The sequence below is a fragment of the Haliotis rubra genome, unplaced genomic scaffold (genome assembly GCF_003918875.1).
Source record: "Haliotis rubra isolate DU_JTF1 unplaced genomic scaffold, ASM391887v1 Scf1561, whole genome shotgun sequence".
Taxonomy (NCBI): domain Eukaryota; kingdom Metazoa; phylum Mollusca; class Gastropoda; order Lepetellida; family Haliotidae; genus Haliotis; species Haliotis rubra.
Window position 1 is genome coordinate 43,933 of NW_025765516.1, and position 23,074 is coordinate 67,006.

At 39.7% G+C, this 23,074-nt stretch overlaps 2 protein-coding genes across 2 annotated transcripts; one reads left to right on the plus strand and one right to left on the minus strand.

Annotated features, from left to right (window-relative positions):
* Window positions 1-5,271: 5,271 nt before the first annotated feature.
* On the minus strand, window positions 5,272-6,684 carry LOC124270977 (eukaryotic translation initiation factor 5A-like). Its single transcript, XM_046706048.1, has one exon. The coding sequence runs from the start codon at window positions 6,311-6,313 to the stop codon at window positions 5,834-5,836; it is 480 nt and encodes a 159-aa protein (XP_046562004.1). The 5' UTR covers window positions 6,314-6,684; the 3' UTR covers window positions 5,272-5,833.
* Window positions 6,685-12,892: 6,208 nt separating this feature from the next.
* LOC124270978 (tripartite motif-containing protein 55-like) lies at window positions 12,893-18,503 on the plus strand. The gene is given in 3 exon segments (XM_046706049.1): window positions 12,893-12,936; window positions 16,259-17,208; window positions 17,210-18,503. Coding segments are annotated over 2 exon segments (1,545 nt in total). The 5' UTR covers window positions 12,893-12,936; window positions 16,259-16,272; the 3' UTR covers window positions 17,819-18,503.
* Window positions 18,504-23,074: the final 4,571 nt, after the last annotated feature.

The following is a 23,074-nucleotide window of genomic DNA, read 5'->3' on the forward strand; positions in this document are numbered from 1 at the left end:
ACAGTGAACTTAACTCTGAAAACCATGTGTCATGACGTATTTGCATATGAAGGAGTGGTCTATTGACATTTGCTATAGCTTCAGACATGTGATATATTCAATCCACTGATAAAACATTTTGACCAAAACTTGTTTGTCACAAGAATGTTTGAGTGAAATTGAGTGAAGTTTTAAGTGTGTAAAAGTTTTCGATCTATTGTTTCTTACAATATGTTTTACTTCATTTTTCGCAGTTAGTAACTCACTAAATGCAAAATATGAACATCGCCTGTAAAGTGGAAACATATCAATAGGTATCAGACATGACCTTTGCATGAAGGATGTTTTCTCACTGAAATGAGCTCCTCCTACAACCAGTTTGAAGTAAATAAAACAAACACTATGCCTTGTTGTAGCCATTGATAGGCAGAGAATATTGAAACCAGTTTCATTTGTTCAGCAATTACAAAGAGATATCAAATTTCAGTGCTAATGGATGCCAGCTGATCAATACCATCACACTGTGCAGGTCAATATGAGTCCAAAACGCACACTAAGGACTTCCAGCACATTCTGACCCAAAGATATATTAGCAGCCTCAGAATGATAAAGTTCTTGGTTTAAGTTATCAGCTGTTATGTCTGTATACTGCATATTGAAATTTCTTCTAAATGAAAGCTGGTCTTGTCAACCTAACAATGAGCAGGTGAGAGAGTGATTTGTGTTAAAGGCTGCTGCAAACACTATTACAGTTATAACATGGCCTGTCACTTGAAAGTTGGAGGTGCAAAGTGATACAACATTCACCACTCACAGTCCCTGAACCACATTATTTTCCCTACTGCCTCGCCTCCCCTGCAATGCTTTAAGCCCTAAATGAAGCAAGTGGATTTCCCCAGGTTCTCCCAACTCACTGAGGCTCCTTTTCAATTTAAATGGGTTTATTTGTTACTATCAAAATTTAATATATTTAGGGACTAGTCTAGGTTAAACCCTTCAGCTCAGATATGGTGTTGACAAAGCCAGAAACATGATCTGGACAAACTGGGTTGCAATCCCACGACCACAGGTTTCTGGCATGCCAAAGGGACGTAACTCCGCATGGCTTACTGCAGCACTCCAGAAAACTGACATATACGCCACAGGAGAAAGAAATTTAGTTTACATTTACGGCGCTTTTAGCAATATTCCAGGAATAGCACACCATAAAAGGGCTTCACACACTGTACCCATGTTGGGAATCGAACCCAGGTCTTTGGCGTGACAAGACAATGATTCATCCACTAGGCTACCTCATCACCCTTCAGGAGAAAGCAAAGCGAAATGGGGTAGAAGTATGCTCAAACATATTACACTTATACAGTAGTTGTGCATGTGTGTGGCTGCTTGCATTAGTCCAGAATGTATAGGTTCTATAGTGTTGAGATACCATGCCACAGTTTAACATGGACACCATACTCATAGTACACAGGACTTCCCTTCAACTGACTGACTGAGTTTGGTTTTACGCCGCTTTTAGCAATATTCCAGCAACATCACGGCGGGGAGCAGAAATGGGGTTCACACATTGTACCCATGCGGGGATTCGAACCCGGGTCTATGGCGTGACGAGCCAACGCTTTAACCACTAGGCTACCCCACCGCCCCTCATACAATGGAGGTGGTCATGGCCGAAACAAAAAACGTTTCACTGTCCTGGGAGATGCTCTATTCCATGGAGGGGTCCCAACATCTACAAAAGTGTTTGCATTATATTCAAATTTCATCCTCACATCCTAAAACATGCATTGAGTCATGGTGACTTTAACAAATCAGGTTACAATGCAATATGCAGTTCAGCAGTCATACAGAAAGTCTGCTGGATACCCGAGTAACAGTCACAATAGCTTCCAGAATTATTGTGACCTTAACTCTTAGCCATGAACAGTCCATATATCATGCATAAATAATTTCATCAAGCTACCATAAAGATTCAAGATACTGTGTGCACAGGCTTGTACTTCACAGAGCTGTCAATGCCATCCAATTACAGAATTTGATGCTAACCTGGGTGCTGTCATAAGTAGGAGATCCCAATATGATCATACAGCCATTTTTCATGAATGAAACTATGACGGAATAAAATTCAACATGTACAGAGAGATATCTGATGTGACCATTACCATGATTACATGACAGGTATTGAGTAAATCATTAAGACTCAGTCATAGTGGAAAATGTTCAGAATGTTTCAGTTATTAATCAATTTCTTGAAATTGAACAAAATTTCACTTGACATCTACTCATCTTAAGGGAGGTCACCAAAGAACTGATCACATCAATACTCCAATTTCAAGATCTCTGATTACAGGCCATTCATAACTTATCAAATTCAGAGCTATTTTGTCCCACTGACCCACAATCATAGATTTCTGGTATGTCCAAGAGATGTGACTCTGTACTCTGAACCACCATTGGTGACTGGGGTACCCAGCACCCTCAGAAGTTAAGAGAAATACAGAAACAAATAGTCATCTTCAAGATATTTTTTGGACAGACTGTATGAGATGGGTTGGGTTGATTATGATTTGAAAATACTTTTTATCATGGCATGGCAGCTCATTTTGGGGGGAGACTTGAAGGGAGAGTGTTACGTCAATCTGGCAAAACCCATGAGCAAGAAGACAGTGCACAAACCAACCATCACAAACAGGCTCACAATCTGGTTTTCAAAAGTTGATATGTCTAATGAGTGAGTGAGTTGGATTTTAGGCCGCTTTTAGCAATATTCCAGCAATATCATGGCAGGGGACACCAGAAATGGGCTTCACACATTGTACCCATGTGGGGAATCAAACCCGGGCCTTCGGGGTGACGAGCGACTAGGCTACACCACCACTCCGATATGTCTGACTCGGATAAAATCAACTTGGCACCAAAATTGTGGCTTCATCAACAACTGTGGGCTTTGCCAGACTACATCAAATAAGAACCAGGCTTGGAAACAAGAAGTTCCATCTTAAACATTTTTTGGCCTGACGCAGACAGGAATCGAACCACCATCCATTAACTCTACAGGCCGACATTCTATCCACTTTACCACTGAAGCAGTTGAGGTAAGGTGAAATTGGGTTTAATGCAGTGCTTGAGAATATTTCGCTCATATGACGGCGTGCATTTGTGTGTATGTGCAGGGGTGGAAATAACTTTAAAATTGCTAGTGTACTCCGGTACAGTGGCACATGTAAAATCACTTGCCCTGATAATTTTTCTACTATAACGGACGTTTCTTGTTGATTTTTAAATAAACAACATAATTAACATTGGAAAGTCAACTGGACACTGGTACAGTGTGATATACAAATTTGCTTGCCCGACAGAAAAAAAACACTGGACTCGGACGTCGGGCAATGGGTTATTTTCACCCCTGCTGTGGGGTTACACAGTTACAGTCAACTCAGTCATGGTCGGATCCAGGAATTTTGAAAGGTGTGTGTGTGTGTGTGTGTGTTTTGAACTTTTCAGGGGTTCAAACCCCCTAAACCCCTCCAATAGCCCCGCAAATGCAAAATAAAATTTCAATGTGGTCTTAATTTATTTCCACACCCCCCCCCTCTGGATCCGCCAATGTCAGTCATACACTTTGAACTCACAAAATTTGGCTGACCCCATTCACAATCGAGCTGACACACACAATAATCCAGTATCTATTAATTGGCTGACACAATTATGTAAAAAAAATAACATACTGATCAAGAGTCAACATCTTTATGAAAATATTAATGACTAAGTCAACTGAAAATGGCTGCTTCTGCCAATTGGTAATTCATCACAACTGTGTACATGATGAACAGGTGATCCCATAAAACAAGAAAAAAACAAGACGTTTTCAACAGTTTACGGGTTTTGCTGTGGAAACATGCACAAAAACAAGTCAGCAAGAGAAAACAATCCCCCTTGACCTTGGCAAAGCATATATCACCTTTGGCTATTATCACTGGATATCTTCAAATTAGTCATGAAAATAATGATTTTCAGAATTTTTTAAATTCCCAAATCAACAAAAGGCACTAGTGCATCACTCGACTCAACTGTATAACAAGTTTTATAAAGAAATATAACAGCCTTCCTATTTTCCCCCAGAAACAACTGTACTCTGAAGTCCAACTTATAAAAAATCAGTTTACCACTGCACTGAAAATTACATAAATAATTAAATATGAAAAAATTACTATTTGTGTGTTCATCTAACATGAACCTTAAGGCCAAAAACTCTTTTACACACTGGAAGGGAAACAAACTGTCATATGTCATGTGATGAACATGGGAGGAAATACCAGGGCCTTTGAAACAGCTGTTTAACCACAGGTCATTCATGGATTTGAACACCTGTGATAAGTGCCGATGTGGAGTCAATACATGAATGTGGTGATCCAAACTTCCAGGAACATGAAAATTGAAAAGTACTTGCTTTAGATGTGTGCTCATACAGTATTTAGTCAACTGTAACTTACTGTAAGGGTTGTCTTGTGACCACATGTGTAATGCGGTCATTAGTAATAAATAAACTGTATATTTAACTCCCGAAACAATAGTCGAGCAACTATATTGTGGCAGGGACATCAGAAACGGGCTTCATGCTGTATTCATGTGCAGAATCGAACTTGGAGGAGCAAACACGTTAATCATGAGGCTACCCCACCACCCCTCAACTCCCTGAAGAATATACCCAAGGAAAGGAACGTAGAACAGCCATATTCTGTTGTTCAAACCTGAACATGCTGAAACGCTCAATAAACAGGTGTGAGTGGAGCATATGATCAATCAACAGATCTCCCCTAACCCTGACAGCCATAATTTGTCTTATGAAACAGCAGACAAATCAGTCAGTAAGCACCTGTCATCAAATACATACTTGTCAAATGTGCTCCTCGGGTGTGATTTTGCCTGTCCATCAGAATAAAAGAAATCAAGTCATATTGTGTCCAGTGTACAAAACATATTGCTGTCCATGGAGCAACAACTGTGTATATTTGTTGTGTGTACTTAGGGCACAGTGTCCAACACCAATCCTTGTGGACAGGAAGATTAAATACGTGTAACCTTGTGCACAATGGTGACATGGAAATGATTGTAGGGCCCGATTGTAGTCTCTGTTCCCATACTTTGTCCCACCAAATATACCATGCCAGACATATATACCACGTATAAGACACCAAGACCCATTCGCACCCAATTTAATAATAAAAATAACGGGACTTGGCATTTTACCAATAACCCGTCTTCAAGATACACAAAACTGATATCAGTATCTTACCAAATCATTGATTTATTGAGTCATGTGGCTCATTTCAAAAAGTACAGGACATTATTTAAACGCAGAGACCTTCAGTTATGACAATAGGATAAATAAGTTACTGTTACTCATTTTATAACTGTTGATAAGATCATGATTCTTTAAATACAATGATCATACGACATGAACGTTTATTAACTTAGCAAAAGTTCACAGTCCTGGTTGATATCGTCCTCGGATGTTCAACACGCCTACCAGTCACAAATTCGCCGAACAATGGATTCTTCTGATTGATTTTCTTATCAACGTCATGATATCTTCATCCTTAACACAAAACCTTTACAAATAAATATCAATCGAAAGTTGAATGATTGTATCCAGTCCAAAATTGCAGTCCACATGCTTAAACACAAAACAAATTGTCGACGAAAGAATCAGCTTCACATAAAAATCACCCGACACCCGGTCGACCACGTGGTAACCCAAAGGGCCGACTTCCGGTTTACGTTTTAGACAGTGTCACGTTTAACTCGTGTAAAAGGATCTGAATTGTTCATGTCCATCTTGGCAATAATATTCTTATTCCTTTCCTGATTTGACACCGATAACAACCTCTTCGTCCATTGCCTTGAGTACAACAGCTATAGTAGGAATTTCATCCTTCATTCTAGTTTCAAACTCTTTCCTCATATCGACATCTTTGTCACTGATCTTCATGTCGTCGCGTGTGCCATTCTTGTCGTCCATAAGAGTCAAGTACCCATCACTATCCATATCAATCACCTGATATTCTATTCTGCTCACGTGCGGGACATTCATGTTGTGTGTGGACGGGCAGACATCTTCAAATTTTTTACTAGTAAACAAGTCAGTACCTACTATATGCACCTTAGCGTGGCCATGTTTCCCGGTCTTTGATGTAGACAAGTCCACTATCTTGCAGGGACGATTTTTAATGAGAACGTATTCGTTCTTCCTCAGGGCAGAACACTGTTTAGGATAAGATGCCGATGCTCCGCTCCCCGCTTGTTCAAAAGTCTCGTCCGCTGCGTCCGCCATCTTGTTTTACGTGGATTGGCCTGCTTGACAAACTTGAGACTGTCGTCAGCGAGAGTGGTGGATGTGTAGCGATACCGTCTTCCTTTCTACTTACAAAGAAGCAATCGATCGACCCGCACTTTTCGTACCGTGAGACAGAATTTCCTTGCTGCACACTTTGGCTGAACACATCTACGCCGAAACACACGTTAGCTGAGGCTGTGCGAACACGAGGTCTTGTGAAAAGTAGGTCGACAAAAGTAGTTCAGGTGGAGGCGGTACGTGGACTGTTACAGTGCGACAGGCGCGACATGGACAATATCCTTATTTGTGGCTCTGGGTTGATAAGGCAGGGCCCAGGACAAGCTTAATGATTTCCACGCTGCGGTGAACATGTATGGGTAGGGCACTGCTTTGGTGATAAAAGTTTGGTGAGTCGATCCTGCTGTATGGATAATATTGCGCGCGCCGATCTATGTCGCGTGATATTTTTAGGAAACGACCATATATGACATGAGTCATATATTCTTGTAATGGAGACCTGTATAGGTAATATCACTTGAATGTAGAACGTACAGTTTAACAAAGGTCCAAGGAATTTTCAATACGAACTTATTTTGAGCTAGTGTAGAAATATTTCACTCAGTGAAGTAAGAACACACAAAGTTCTGCACCTACAAATAGCATATCCTTTTCAAAATTGTAACAGCTGTCAAAATAGAATTTAAAATGTCTTGTAATTTAGAAGTATATATTGCAACAAACACACTCCATAATAAAGCATTTATTTGTATTGTTTTGACTAACTGTTATATATATTTTTTAAATACAATTTTGGAGATATTTCAATTAACTATTGAACTTGCCGATGTTTATGTCAGCAGGAGAAATTAAATGAAATATCATATATAGAGAAGCAATTAAAACTGCGGGGCCCACCGTTGGTTATTTATATAAACATGTCAAGACATACGTGTATTCCTCCCCACCCCCGACAAAGAAATTTAAAAAAAATAACAACAGGAAAACAAAAAAAAAACACAAGAAGAAAAAAATACAAAAAAAACCCTGTCCTCCATTTGAGGGCCCATGGATATTTTTTTATGTCGATTTATTCGACAAAACCAACATTTATACACACGCTGTACATAACAAGGTAGCCCTAAATAAGTGATTGCGGGTTGAAATACAATGATTAAAACGAGTCGATTCTAAATCTAAATAGAATTAATAACCGATGTTTTGATTATGGAAATAACCTCACTCTCCCCCAGTGAGTGAGTGAGTTTAGTTTTACGCCGCACTCAGCAATATTCCAGCTATATGGCGGCGGTCTGTAAATAATCGAGTCTGGACCAACCAGACAATCCAGTGATCAACAGCATGAGCAACGATCTGCGCAATTGGGATACAATGACATTTGTCAACCAAGTCCACACGACCACACGATCCCGTTAGTCGCCTCTCACGACAAGCATGGGTTACTGAAGGTCCATTCTAACCCAGACCTTCACGGGTAGACTCTCCCCAATGGTTTCAGGCATCGAAGTGTGTTTCAGTGGCATATAGAGGTAAGTGATGTCATTTGATTGTGACGACATGGGGTACCATACCAAGTTAGAAACCGATTTTCGAATCCTAGCCCATATATAGGCGGGTCCAGAAGGGTTGGTGGGTAGGGTGAGGGTGGAAACGCTTGATTCCAGGAAGAATTGTGTTTTGACATATACGTTCTCTGAAGACACCATTTCTCATGTTAAGAAAACCCCGTAAAATATAAAAAATAAGCCATGGAAACTAAAACGCAAAAAAGTCCGACATAAAAAGAAAGGGTCAATGAAAGGTATTGAACGTGAAAACGAACCATTGGCATGTTCAAATACGTGGATCGATGCACATGATGTAGACTAACAACTAGTCTCTGAAATGAACATATTTTACTGAAAAAAGTTCATAGTAAAAAAAAATATAATATAATGAAAAGGAGCCCTGAGACTTTCTTCATTTTCAGAAGCTGAGGAAATCTAGACTTGCCACATTTTCTAGACTTGTGTGGGCTTTCTTGGATATATTTACTTCAGGGTCTGTACGACAGACTACACATGATGTTGACCACCGGATTGTCTGGTCCAGACGAGATTGTTTACAGACCGCCGCCTTATAGCTGTAATATTGCTGAGTGCGGCGTTAACAACAACTAAACCAAAATCATGTACATGTAATATGTGCAATACAGTGCAATAATAAGATTGGAAAGATATTAATGCATTTATTCAAGCCCAGAAGTTATCACATTTAAGAAGATGCATTCAAAGTCCTCATTTCAAGAACCCAAGTTACTTTCCTATAGATGAATTATTCACACTGGTTGCCAATGTTGATACGTATATTCACTGTCAGAACCCTTATTGTCAAAGTGTCTTGAAGGCGTTGACAAACTAGGTAAGAAAAGAACAAGAAATTTCCCTTAATATTAATGACATTTTGTCACAATCACTATGGCACAATCATCATTTTAAACATAAATATTTTTTGATTAAACATTGGCACAGTAAAGGAATTTATTTTGTAAAAGATATATGTATCAAAAATGGTTTTATGATTATTGCTTAACTGATGAATATTTATGATATTGGCGGAACGTTTTTAGATTATCTTAAGTTACTATGTTGCATTCCTTCTAGTTGGAAACACTGTAATAATGAACAAATATGTATCAATAATTCAAATTTGGTGGATAGTGATAAGTTACTTGACATTCTCAAACCTGGTAAGGGGTCTAGATATTTCTATGATAACAGTATTGCTTGTGACGAATTTCCACATGTGTGTAACAAATGGGTTGAAAACTTTAAAGTGGTATTTCCACCCTGGAAAGATATATTTCTTCATTATAGGTATTGCACAGAGGATGTAAGACTATTAGAACTCCAATTTATATTCTTACATCGTATAGTCTAAACCAAGTCGCAACTAAAACATATGAAACTAGTGAATGATATATTTGCTCTTTCTGTAAAACTGATAGTGAAAGCTTATCGCATGTTTTTCTAGAATGTGAGCATGTCAAAGAATTCTGGTTGAGTGTGGAATTATATACTTGAAGTCTCTTTTCAATCTTCAAACAGATATATTCTTTTAAAAAATCATTGCCGGCAAGAATAATAGAGGGGCTGCGTTTGAATAAAAATGGCTTCCTCTGTCAGATCTTTATGAACAAGTCTCTTGACTTCATGTTTCTCAAAAACACTATACATATCTCGGTTTGATTATATCTATATTATGCTTTGTGTCTACAGTATATGCCCTGGGTGTATAGGCACTAACCATTTATTTATTTTTCTTATTATCTCCCTTACATTTCATGATTTCTGTGTCCTTCGCTTTGAACATTTTTGCCATAACTTTGTAACATTATTCATATACTTTGACAGCGATTTGTTATGCAATCTTAATTTAAGCCTACTAGTAAGGCCAACTGTGTTAATGCCTAATTTTATGAGAATACTGTCATTGATTGTTTCTCTGTACCTGAGAAATATTGCTTATACACTACTCATTTGACAGTCATTGTTACCATTGTCTCTGAATACAACCATGCTTGGTTGGCAAGCTTGTAATGTGATTTTGCTGGAACAAAAACGAAAAGATTGAAAATTGGCTTTTCTCTCATAAGAACCCACAATATTCTCAGAGAGGCGTCACTGTATTAAACATTAATATTAAGTGCGCCCGTAGTGATTTGCAGTTAAGAATATATATGTCAGTAACTACTTTTGTTTGTAGTAAGGGGCTATACTAAATGACTGGATCACTTGGTTGATTGCAAGTCACCGCGTATTTCCAACTGCGTTGATCGATGCTCATTATATCCATCACAGGATTGGCTGTACTAGATTTGATTATCTGGAGGCCACCGTCTCACATTTGTTGTACTGGTGATTTGCACAATTAATAGTTTAAATGATAATTTCTAAAAAATATAAATATCCCCCTAACAAACTGGCGTCCTTGGAACTGTCCCCTTATCGATAATTCCCTCTTCATTGGATAGAACTACTATACATCAATGGGCTTAATATTCAGTACAGCTTGTAGCAAGGCTAGCGATTGTTGGATGATGAGACACTTGCCCACAGAGTAGTATTATTCTCAACGAATAACTTGGTTAGGAGACATCTGTTCCCAACAGATATGGAAAAGCACAAATGTACACATTTCAGGCAATCATTTTACTGTATATTTTATCTTAGAAACTCTATTATAGTCCGTTTGGCTCAAAATCGGACCGATGAATGGCAACCTAACTCGAAATATATATTAAACATAATATACTAGATGAAACACTGATCATAATCAAAACATCAGACCAACTCTGTGATTTTTTTTGTGCAGAATTTGTGTCCTAAAAATAAAAAAAGTTGTTTAAGAAACTATCATTAAAATTTTGACACTTGTCACTATTTGTTACGAGGGAGGGGTGCAAAGGGAGGAACAGCCAGGTGTGCGAGAAAGGATGGAGACAGCACAGGTAAATGATTCAATAACTTTGTCAGCACGTGCTCCGCGCACACCTGGCTGTTTCACTCTTTGCTGTCCCCCCTCGTAACAAATAGTGACGTGTCAAAATTATAATAACTGTTAATAATAGTTTGTTAAACAACATATTTTTTTTTAGGACATAAATTCTGAGAAAGAATCACAGAGTTGGTCTGATGTTTTGATTATGATCAGTGTTTCATTGAGTATAATATGTTTAGTAGTTTTCGAGATAGACTGCAATTCATCGGTCCGATTTTGAGCCAAACTGACTATACGAACAGTTCCCAAATGCCTCTAAACTATTTCACGACTATAGCCATTTTGTATTTCAGCCGTTGTTAATGTAATGTACAGGTTTCCATCGGGATGATAGAGAATTGTGTTTCCTTTACCTCAGTGTGTGTGTGTGTGTGTGTGTGTGTGTGTCAGCGTGTGTGTATGTCTGTGTGTCAGCGTGTGTGTGCGCGCGTGCATATATACACAACTGGGCGATCATCACACCAGAATCATATATGGAGATGTGAAGTCATTTATGGGAGAATTTCCGTGCCGCCATAATTAATGAGCACTGCTGTATTATAAGCGACATATGACCTATAGTCTGTCTCACAGTCCCGGAAGCACATATTTTCCCTACTGCATAGCCCTCCCTGCAATGGTGAAGCTCTAAATGAAGCAAGTCTAGATTCCCTCAGGTTCTGAATTTCCCAGCAGGGCTCCTTTTCAATTTAAATATTCAGAGACTAAGCTAGTCTACATATGACCCTGCTATACAGCCACCTGGCCGATCACATCATTTGACAAGTCAACAGTATAGGCTATAGTTTGATGGTGTTCATATATCAGATAATACGTGTAAACCGTGGTCGGAATACACCTGTTTGTTCGTGTGTTTTATATAAAGAGTGAGTGTGTATGGTTTTACGCCGGTTTATGCGATATTAGGCAATATCCCGGCCTGGGACACCAGAAATGGGCTTCACACATATACCCATGTGGGGTTTACATGCAAGAAAGTATGGGCGACATAAATCACTCTCTCATTCAAACACCCAGCAACCCTCACTAACTCGGTACACATCTGTTTGTTGTTGGGGATTTGTACTTGTAAGAAAGTCTGGTCGACGTATTTCACACGCTCACTCAAACATCCACCAACCCAAACTCACTCACTCACTCAATAATTCAATCAGTATACACGTTTGTTGTTGTGATTTTCACTAACTCACTCAAACTAACTCATTCACTCGGCATACACCTGTTTGTTGTTTGGACTTTTAACATGTAAGAAAGTACGGTCAACTTATTTCACTCGCCCACTCAAACACCCGCCAATCCAAACTCACCCATTCATTCGCTGACTCATTGGCTCAGTCAAAATAAACGAATGATTAAACTCCGCTGTGGATAACATTCTCTATGATCGATCAGACCATTCAGTTATTAACGTTGACACATTAAAAAGCTTGGATTGAAACCTTCTCGGCTTGTAACAACGTTGGCGGCGATTTGTTTGTTAGTTTGTTTGTTTGAACATATATGTATGTGTTGAAAGGGTTTGGGGCACAAGTTATGATGTAACTTATTACCGCCCGCTCCCATCAGAAACATGAACTATAATGAATGGACGTAACAATATTAAGACATATTATTCATTAATCGAAGCGCTTACTTCAAAAATGTATTTATGCACATGTCGCGCTTTGCCTTCTTACACAGATGTGCCGTAATTTGTTGTTTTTTAAAATTCAGAACCGTTGTATAAAAATAAAGTTTTAACATCAAGTTTCTCAACGTTTCACTCGCCACAGAAGGCAAGTTTTTAGGAATATTCAGTCATTTCTCTTAATCTTTTATTTCCGTCTAGATTCCAACAGCCTGACACAATGTTAAAAAGATGAGATCATCATATTTTCGATTAGTAACTCGATTGCCGTTACACAACGGCATAGTTACCGTTATACTTTATGTTGGCCCGTTTCAAGCGTGTCCGTACATGTATGTGAATGTCGCGCTCGATCGATCATGGAACAGTACAGCAGCACAAGCGCCCGAGATGGCTGACACAAAATGGACTGTATTTCAAGAAATAACCAGTGAAGGTTTGTTAATTTCAATCAACTAACTTTCTATTATGTGTCATATATGTTTGGGACGTAGCGGAGTGGCTTGTTTTGGTTTTTGGCAAGGGGCCGAGTGTTGTGATTCACGACCCACGTAGGAGCGTGTCCAAGCACTACAGTAAACATTGATACACAACCCTCGCCAACAAAAGGCTGACACACCATATCCAAAATGTTTAACTTTTGCGTGAACAAAACTCGGTTTTTAAACAAGCATGCAAGATAATAATGAATGCATATTTAATAATTCATTTAAAATTGGTTTTATTTGTTTACCAAGACTGGGTTTGTATGACGATCACAGTATATATCGTCACGTGATCATTTATATTCAGGGTTATTCTTAGCACGTCATGCCTATATAACGCCGTACGGGGATGTAAACACAAACTCCAGAGTGCAATTCTATGTGGTAGACAAAAAGTATAGACGAATATTGGTGAAGACGTTTGATCACAGAAGGTATGTTGAGATATCATGGAAAATGTCTGTTTGAAGTTTGACTATATATATTTTTTACCAAATAACGAGAATGTGTGATATTTCAAATTAAATGTTAATTCATATTGTTCATATTTTTTAACTGATGAACATAATGACAACTAATGCTATTTACTCAGTGTTTTTATACATAACGATAAATAACTACGACGTATTATTGATGTTCACGACAGGGTATTTGTAAAATACAAACCTAAAATAATGTATCACAAAATGTAAACAAACATTAATAGAATATCAGATCTTTTAAAATAAAAAAGGGAAGGAGGTTTTGAAAGATACTTTTATAGCCCTACGTGATTACACTGCAACGAAGTCTGTCAAAGTATCATGTGTACAGTTCTATGACATAAAATTTATTTACAATATTTACAACTTGGTATTTTGTATAACCTGAATATTGTATACGTATGTTGTGCTTGATTTGTTCTAAATCGTTTATCTGATATTTTATGATCTCCAAGTATTATAGATATAGTTAAAACTATGGTATACCTGATTTATTCTACATTATTTATACCTTGGTATGTATAATAACCTGTTTATTACACATAGTTATAAACTATGTTATACTTGATTTCGTCTACATTATCTATAACCTGAATATCATATAGACAGTTGGAAACGATGTTATGCTTCATTTGTTCTATATTATTTATACCTTGGTATGTGTAATAACGGGTATTATATACAGTTACAAACTATGTTATACTTGATTTCGTCTACATTATCTATAACCTGAATATCATATAGACAGTTGGAAACGATGTTATGCTTCATTTGTTCTATATTATTTATACCTTGGTATGTGTAATAACGGGTATTATATACAGTTACAAACTATGTTATACTTGATTTCGTCTACATTATCTATAACCTGAATATCATATAGACAGTTGGAAACGATGTTATGCTTCATTTGTTCTATATTATTTATACCTTGGTATGTGTAATAACGGGTATTATATACAGTTACAAACTATGTTATACTTGATTTCGTCTAGATTATTTATGACCTGAATATTACACACACAGTAGGAAACGCTGTTATACTTTATTTGTTCTATGTTATTTATACCTTAATACGTGTAATAACCTGTTGCTCTAACCTTGTTCTATAATATTATATTTTGGCATTTGGTATAAACGGAACGTCATACATAAACCGATTTATATTACATTATATTTGTTCTACAGATTTATCATATCCTAAATGTAATTATCAGTTTATTTACCAACTAAATCAATGTATTACGAATTCACTGAAAGCTAATATGCATAAACTAAAACGTACAGTACTGTGAGATGAGCCACCATCTATTTCCTTGTCAAGTAATTACCTTTTTTGTAACTTGCTTCCAACGAGTTGCATAAAACTGGAATGTGTTGATCAAACGCAATATTTAGCAGACACTTTTCCCCTACAAACACAGATATAAGCTTGTGATTTGTGAAATATATTCCAATACTACTGGTAGAAATTTTGGCAGGACGCCATCTTTGTTTCACAGGGGGTTCGTCTAACAAAAGAGTTAGTCATTTATAACACTGGCTTGTGAACTCGATCACTGGGATACGACTATGGGTTGACAGGGTCACTCAACTTATCAGTGAATGTCTTGCTGTCAAGCTTACAGTGTTCGTTCTGTATGCCGTTACGTAATACATTATTTTATTCTGCTAACTCTAAGGTTGTTTAACAAGGTTTGTTGAATACGAGTTTCGGAAGGAATACTAGTAGTCTTTTCTTAAGGGTGTACACAAGTATTTGAATCCCACCTGCTCCTGCCTCATTTGTGGAAATAGATATGGGAACAAAAAAACGATGATGATTTTCTATTTATTCGTCCATGATCTGTAGGAAAACAAGGCAGTTTATTAGATAGTATCATCCCAAGCATGTAACACTGACGAAATCGTTACTTTAGTTCAGTTACAGAATACTTCAAAAAGAGATTGTTCAGTGGCAAACCCAGTGTTGGTAGTGAAAGGGGCAAAAAATATATACACACATAAGTTTACACTGTTTCTTTCGGACCGCCTCCGTGGTGTAGTGGTTAGAGCGTCCGCCCGGAGAGCGGAAGGTCGCGGGTTCGATCCCCGACCGCGTCATACCAAAAGACGTTAAATACGGTACTTGTTAGTCCCTGCCTGGCGCTCGGCATTAATGGGTACAACAAGGACTGGTCGGCTCAGAGTCAGTATAATGTGTCTGAGTGGGGTATTCCTGCTTCACTGCAGCATGGTATCTCAGTGGGCTAGCACTATAAAAGAAACCAGCTTAAGTCTGGGCTAGTACAAGCAGCTTAAGTCTCGTCATATGGGCTAGTACTTTGAAAAAGCAGCCACACATACACTATGCTTTCTGAACACGCATGCACGTCGTCATATGAATCGAACGAAAATATTCTAAAGCATCGACGTTAAACCCCATATCACCTAACCACCTCACCTTACACTGTTTCTGCAAAGAATCTTTGAAACATGTTGATAACGTTTGGAATTATTGTTCTGTGTTCCTAAATCTAATTTTTCAGTGTATATTTTTTGCCAGGTACGCGACATTAGTCACTGTCTTTGCTTTCTGAACGACGCATTGGTTATTTGAAGGCAACTTACCTGTCTTCGTACTGTAGGGCTGTTGCAACTTCAGTACTCGAATATAAAAATTGGTATAGCTTTTATATTGGATACATATATTAATAACATTATTTAAGATAATTAGACAGTTCAAATTGATTTTTAATACATCTATATTTTTGTTGATAATAATATATATTTTTCTTTTACTCTCTGAAAGGGTTCGAGACCACCATGTCGTCAGAGACAGGGGATGTCGTAACAGATGGAGATCAGTCAGGCGCGTCGGCAGGAGCCACTGGACGCAGCTTCATCGTCGACGAGGCGACTTTTGAGGAGCAGTTCCTCCGGTGTCAAATATGCCGGGACAAATTTGAAAACGAAGAACGACCACCGAAATCTCTACCCTGCAACCACACCTTCTGTCTTCCGTGTCTGAAGCAGGTGTTTGACCACAGTCAGCCAGCAACCAGACGTGACCGATCTTGGCTGGATGAGGGTCTACATGGAGCCTTGAAATGTCCACAGTGTAGGGTAGAGATATATTTAAGCCGTGGAGGAATCGCCCAACTCCCAAATGACCACAGGGTCATCCAGATGATGGACTTCCTGTCCCAAGCTGTTGCCAAGTCGAAGAATGTGTGTTCAAAACACGAGCGCCAGCCACTGAATTTCTTCTGTAAGAAGTGTTTTCTTCCCGTCTGTCGGGACTGCACCGTGCTCGACCACAAGGAACAACAAGGTCACGTCATTGTCGACGTGACCGACGCCGTCAGCGAAAGTTCAGAAGAGTTTGATACGATGGAAAACAAGACAAAAGAGATCCTGGACAAGATGAAATCGAGATGGGATTCATTAGCCAACGCCTCTAAACGGTTGGACATCCTCGAGAGGCAGCTCCGAGTCTCAATCAAGGATACTTTCATAGAATACCGTCTTTTGCTTGAAAGGAGGCAGGAAGCCTTGATAAAGATGGTGAAGACTCAAGTGAAAGACAATAAGCAAAAGATCAATGCTCGATTTATCGAAGTGAACGAGTGGGGGACCCAGCTGCAGAAGCTGTACGACAGCCTGACTCAATCTCGAGCCTCTAATGATCTGCGGCAGTTGTTTACGATCAATCAAAAGATCAAAGAGAAGGAGGGGGAATTCAACAACGCGTCTCAGGTCATTCGATGACGACTTGTTTATTTCCTGTACGTTTGAAGTTCCGAATGAAGGACAGTTTCTCTCCGAGATGAGCGGACTCGGGGAAGTTTCGGACAAACCAGATCTTACTTTGAAAGAACCGGTTCCGGCCCAACAGCTTGTGTTGTATGATCTGGAGGAACAGCAGGAACGTGAACGGCAATATGACAGGGAACGGCCTCTGCCTTATGATTGTGACAATCTGAATCCCCCTCACTCGGACGCTGATCCAGACTCTTTTGACGAAGAGTTCCTGAGAGCCATCACATCTCGTCTGCGGTTGGCCCAAACGCGCGAACTGTTAGCAACAGAAAGTACTAGCGATGATGGTGAGGACCCACCGGAAATATCCGATTTACCTATAAGCCAAATCCTCTCTCAAAGACGACCCCGCACAACTAGACGGCCTGTCAGGGACGATAACTCTGCTATCGAGCAGACGATACCTCGGGAGCTTCTTGTTCCTCACTCCCCAAACAGGAGTAGAGGGGATGTGGGGGAGCGGTCGAGGGCAGGTCGTGCAAGGAGAAACCAGGACTTCAGAGTCGTCAGGCACTCGCGATTCAACCAGGAGAATCCAGGTGAATCCTGAACAACCCTGCTCACCTCACCCGGCGCTGCTTCGACAGGAGGCCATATTGGATTTCGTGCATGTGACTATCAAATTACAGGACACAACCTTTGTGGGTTGTTTGTTTTTCTTAAAAATCAAAGTGTATACGTTATTTCTATCACAGAATTTGCTGCCTTCGAAACATTGCTGTCACTTAGTACGACACTTTGCGGGAAGGTCTGGCGTCACAAGATTGACAGTGCAATATCAGTTCTCCATTGCTACCCGAACTGTTATGTTGGTAGCGGAACCCCAGAGGATGTCTATTGTAAGCGTAGATTCAGCTACTGCAATCTTCACTGCAAAGTCGCATAAAATACAAGGGAAGAAACTGAGACTGTTCTAAAATTGACAGTTACGTCTGTTTTCAAAAGTTTCGTTTTCGAGGAAAAGGACGATGCTTTCTCATGACTGCTTATTTCTGGGTAGATAGATGCGAGTGACTAGTGCTGACTCGTGCCCGAATTCCTGCAAGTTTCGCTTAGTGAACAGTGTGTTGTGAAGTGTGACTGCAAAGACTGTGGTCGAGAATATGTCTTTCAGAGTTATGTTATCGTCCAGATTGTGTATTGTGTGGGCGTGAATTAATCCCTGTCAATGTAAACTTGGCTTGTGACGTCACTCGCCATCACAGCTGAGGCAGCTGTAGTGTAAATCGCAAAAAGAATGTATTTTTCCTTGTTTTAAAAACGGCATGTAGTAGACTGGAACATGGAGGATATCTACAATTATGTTGGGCTTGAAGTTGAAGTCCTTTAAGTTGACTGTAATTTTACTGAAAAAGTGTAATAACTTCACAAATATGATTCTTCTGTTGATTGTCCGTAAGATCATGGAGAAAATTGCTCTGTGTCCATTATTTGCTGACTTGAGAAAAATACCTCCAGCAACAAACACCCATGTCAGTCACACCCGTCGACACTAGTTAATGTCCACAGTCTTTCCTTGAAAAGTAAATGAGACCCCCAACCCAAATGCAATCATTTATAATTTAGACGATGCTTTGATTGATATCAAATTGATATGCATAGGCGGATCCAGGTGTGTGTGCGTGTGCGTGTGTGTGTGTGTGTGTGTGTGTGTGTGTGCGCGCACCACCACCACCCACCCCTTTGTACTGAAAGTTTGTTTAAAGACCATTGAAACTCGGCTGAAATGAAGTGTGCACCCTCCTTTTCTCAATAGTGGGCAAAACACCTTCTCAAAAAGCTGTATCCGCGCCCTGGTTATGTTATTGTCTTACACAGCATTATTCAGCGATCACGTTAGTTGAATTTGTACAGTTACCAAATGTTGTATCAGGACATAAAGAGTTTGTATTTTGGTATGCGTTCTTTATACAAGTCTTTTATAGAAACAAAGTGATGTTGTTTTATGGTGTAGCAATATCTCAGCAGCACAACGTCAACCCGCTAAAACACTGAAACCAACGTTATGGAGGCAATACGCGCACCTGTAGACGTCAGTGTGTCACGAGGAAGCCATGCTTTTCGTGAGACGACGAGCTTACAGAGGGAAACACAGACTAACGTTTCTGAATATACATTATTTTGATATAACAAATAAAGCCACTTAAGGTGAAAAGGAGCCTAGGGAGACCAGAGATTCCGAACCTGATGAAATCTAGACTTGCTTCATGCTTTAGCATAGCAGGGAGGGCCATGCAGTACGGAAAATCATATGGTTCAGGGACTGTGAGACAGACTAAGGGAAACATGACATGGCGATCTAGCGGAACGTCTCTGTGCATACGACGTATTGGGTGCCTGGGACCGAGCCAGCTTAAAGTATATATAGTGCAGGTAGAAAGACTGCACTGCGGAAACTATTATTATCAACTGGTGAAGCGACTGTGGTCCATTTTTGGTTCCAGGCGATAACCGAAGCCAATTTTTAAAACTTTTTATCGAATTTTGTTTTTAGACGTGTCTCTTGAAAAATCATGGTCTTTATTTAGCAAATTGTTCAGTAAATTATATATCTAAGTGAGAAACCATATGATTTTCATGGAGAGATGGGTTTTAGTTTAAGAACATTTTTATATATTTAGGAACTCATTTTTCTCCCACATAGCCAGGTGCTCAGTTACAATTTGTTTATATAAATGAAAACAACAAACTGTATTCTTTGGGCGCTTGCCTATAATTTGTTTCAGTAAAACAGGGGCATGGCTATATTTCACTCTTCCCGGAGGGAATGAGTTTAGTTTTACGCCGCTTGCAGCAATATTCCAGCAATATCACGGCGGGAGACACTAGAAATGGGCTTCACACATTGTAGTATGTATGTTAAGTAAGAGGTGCAGTTGAACATTTTACATATAAGTAAGCTTGTTACGATAGGCACGGAAAGTTGATTAGTACAAAAACACCTTTTAGAAAGTGGTTGATGGCAACATTCCAGCAATATCATGACAGGAGAGTTTTCGCCGCTCTCCGCAATATCTCGACGGGAGACACCAGAAATGGGCTTGACACATTGTACCCATGTGGGGAATCGTACCCCGGTCTTCAGCTTGACGAGCGAACGCTTTAACAACTAGGCTACCCCCGCCGCCCTGCCCCATGGAAATCAGATAAAAGCCTGGGCCGTATTGTGTCACATGTTCTGTCTATATATAGTATGAAAGCTAGTTTGTAGCTATAGACTAGACACATACGCATACTGTCCGAGGCGGTCAAAGATTATATCATAACGAGATTTCTGGAGTTATGTTTCAACGGCATTTAGTTTTGAACAAACAGGTCCATTAAAATCATATCTCATACTCCGAAACGATACACGTCAACCTCGTGGGGAGATTGAAACGATCACTGATATCGTTCCATTGACACAACTGATTAAAAGTTCAGCTGTCGGCAAAATGAATCAGTTATATCATTATACAGGAGGTGAGGTGAAATTGGGTTTACCGTCGCGCTGGAGAATATTTCGCTCATATGACGACGTGCATGCGTGTGTATGTGTAGGTGCGGCTGCTTGTACTAGCCCAGACTGAAGCTGGTTTTATAGTGCTAGCCCACTGAGATACCATGCCGCAGTAAAGCATGAATACCCCACTCAGACACATTATACTGACTCCGAGCCGACCAGTCCTTGTTGTACCCATTAATGCCGAGCGCCAGGCAGGGACCAACAAGTACCATATTTTAACGTCTTTTGGTATGACGCGGTCGGGGATCGAACCCGCGACCTCATTATACATGTGGTCATTAGAACAAGCTCTGTTTTGACTGAGGATGAGTTACTGAGTTTTCGCCGCTCTCCGCAATATCACGACGGGGACACCAGAAATGGGCTTCACACATTGTACCCATATTGGGAATCGAACCTGGGTCTTCGGCATGACGAGCGAACGCTTTAACCACTAGGCTAACCCACCGCCCAAAGGCTGAGGCTGAGGAAGACCGATTTCCAAAGGGACAACTTAAATAGACACAGAATGTATTTTTCGAGACGTATCTCAAATTAGAATGACAACTCTATCAATGAATTGTTACAAAGGTTAGGATATAATTGTATAATCTCTGTTGAATGTTTGGGCTATTGATCGATATAAACCTATTTCAATCAGTATTCATGGAAACAGTTATATCAGCTCTGTTTGGCAATATTGAAAGAACGAGTGATTGAGTGATATGTTTACGCCATGTTGAACCGTATTCTAATTCAATGTTGTCACACGGGCTATCAGCGTAGCAATATGGTAGGTTATACCCCAACCAGACACAATAAACTCCAAGCCGACAAATCCTTGTTTTAGCCCCTAAAACCGGGAGGGAAGTAATAAGTACCATCTTCCCGCATCTTTTGGTGAAGTGGCTGAGGGTCGAACCACTGCTCTCCGGGTAGACATCCAGTCCGCAGACGTCAGCCTAATATGTAGAACTATTGCGTGTCTTTGGCGACACCCTAGAGCACCGGTAACCAAACAGCAACCGCGATCACAAGCTGTTGTCGGGTCTACGGAGTTGCCTGTGAAATCCGTGGCCCGATTAAGATCATGATATTTATGCTAAGGATTATTGGTCGAGTGCTTTGTGTCTGAGCAGGTTAGCTGAAAGTTAGTTTGGGGACATTGAGAAAATATTTTTAAGTCAGCTTTATATAGGTAATGATACCTCGAGGTTATAAGCTTTTTAATCCATGTCCTTGATCAAACGATCTCTCGGTCCCCGCACATGTATATATTGTATTGTGTCTGAGGACAGCCCAATAATACCACATTCCGCAAGTATAAATAACGTTACTTGTTCGAAGAAACTTAACACCTCAAACTCGTCGCTGGACACCTGCCAAGCTGACGATATAGTTACGATCCCCCTTGTTTCGGGCTTACATCAGTGTGTTGGTTTTGAATAGAAACGCTGCGATAGGCCATAGTTATTTGTTAGACTTGGACATGCACGCCTGGCTAATCTGTTCCCTTCTACTCTTACTTCATGATATAAACTACCACTAGCATAAAATTCCTGAACCCCTGAATAATTATTTAAGACAAAATCTTGAAACTGTACCTTGTGAAGCAATCAAAATTGACGCTAATATATGTTACTGAATGCAATTATATACTTAACAGTTGCAAAACGCAGCAACTTCTCCTGTAAGTGTTAATTTCTGTTGAGGGAGGATGTTGCCCTGTACAGAGCTAGGAGTGAGTGAGTGAGTATGGTTTTACGCCGCTTTTAGCAGTATTCCAGCAATATCACGGTGGGGGACACCAGAAATGGGCTTCACACATTGTACCCATGTGGGGAACCGAACCCGGTCTTCGCATGACGAGCTTAACACTTTAAAGACTAGGCTACCCCACCGCCCACAGAGCCAGGAAGTTAAGCTCACTCTTGCATATGTTGCAGGTTGTTCAGTCTCAGCCAAGAGCAAAAGCCTCAATCTGTGCATTGTAAAGTTAAGAAAGTTTTTAAATCTAAAATATTTATTTCCATCTAAAATAAAAAACAACACTGGTCAATAACTTGAATCTGTAAAATATAATCCAGTGAATGATGGGTTGGTTGGTTGGTTTAACACTGCACTTGGCAATATTCCATCTATATGGCAGTGGTCTGAAAATATTTGAGTCTGGACCAGACAATCCAGTGATCAACACCATGAGCATTGATCTACGCAATTGGGATACTATGACATGTTTCAACCAAGTCAGCGAATCTCACCGCCGGATCCTAGTTAATGGGAACTTGCATACACCATGCTTGTAGACTTCAACTTTGGGAA

What these genes read in the sequence shown, in the direction of transcription:
- LOC124270977 (XM_046706048.1), bottom strand. Translation starts at nt 6,313, where the DNA reads ATGGCGGACGCAGCGGACGAGACTTTTGAACAAGCGGGGAGCGGAGCA.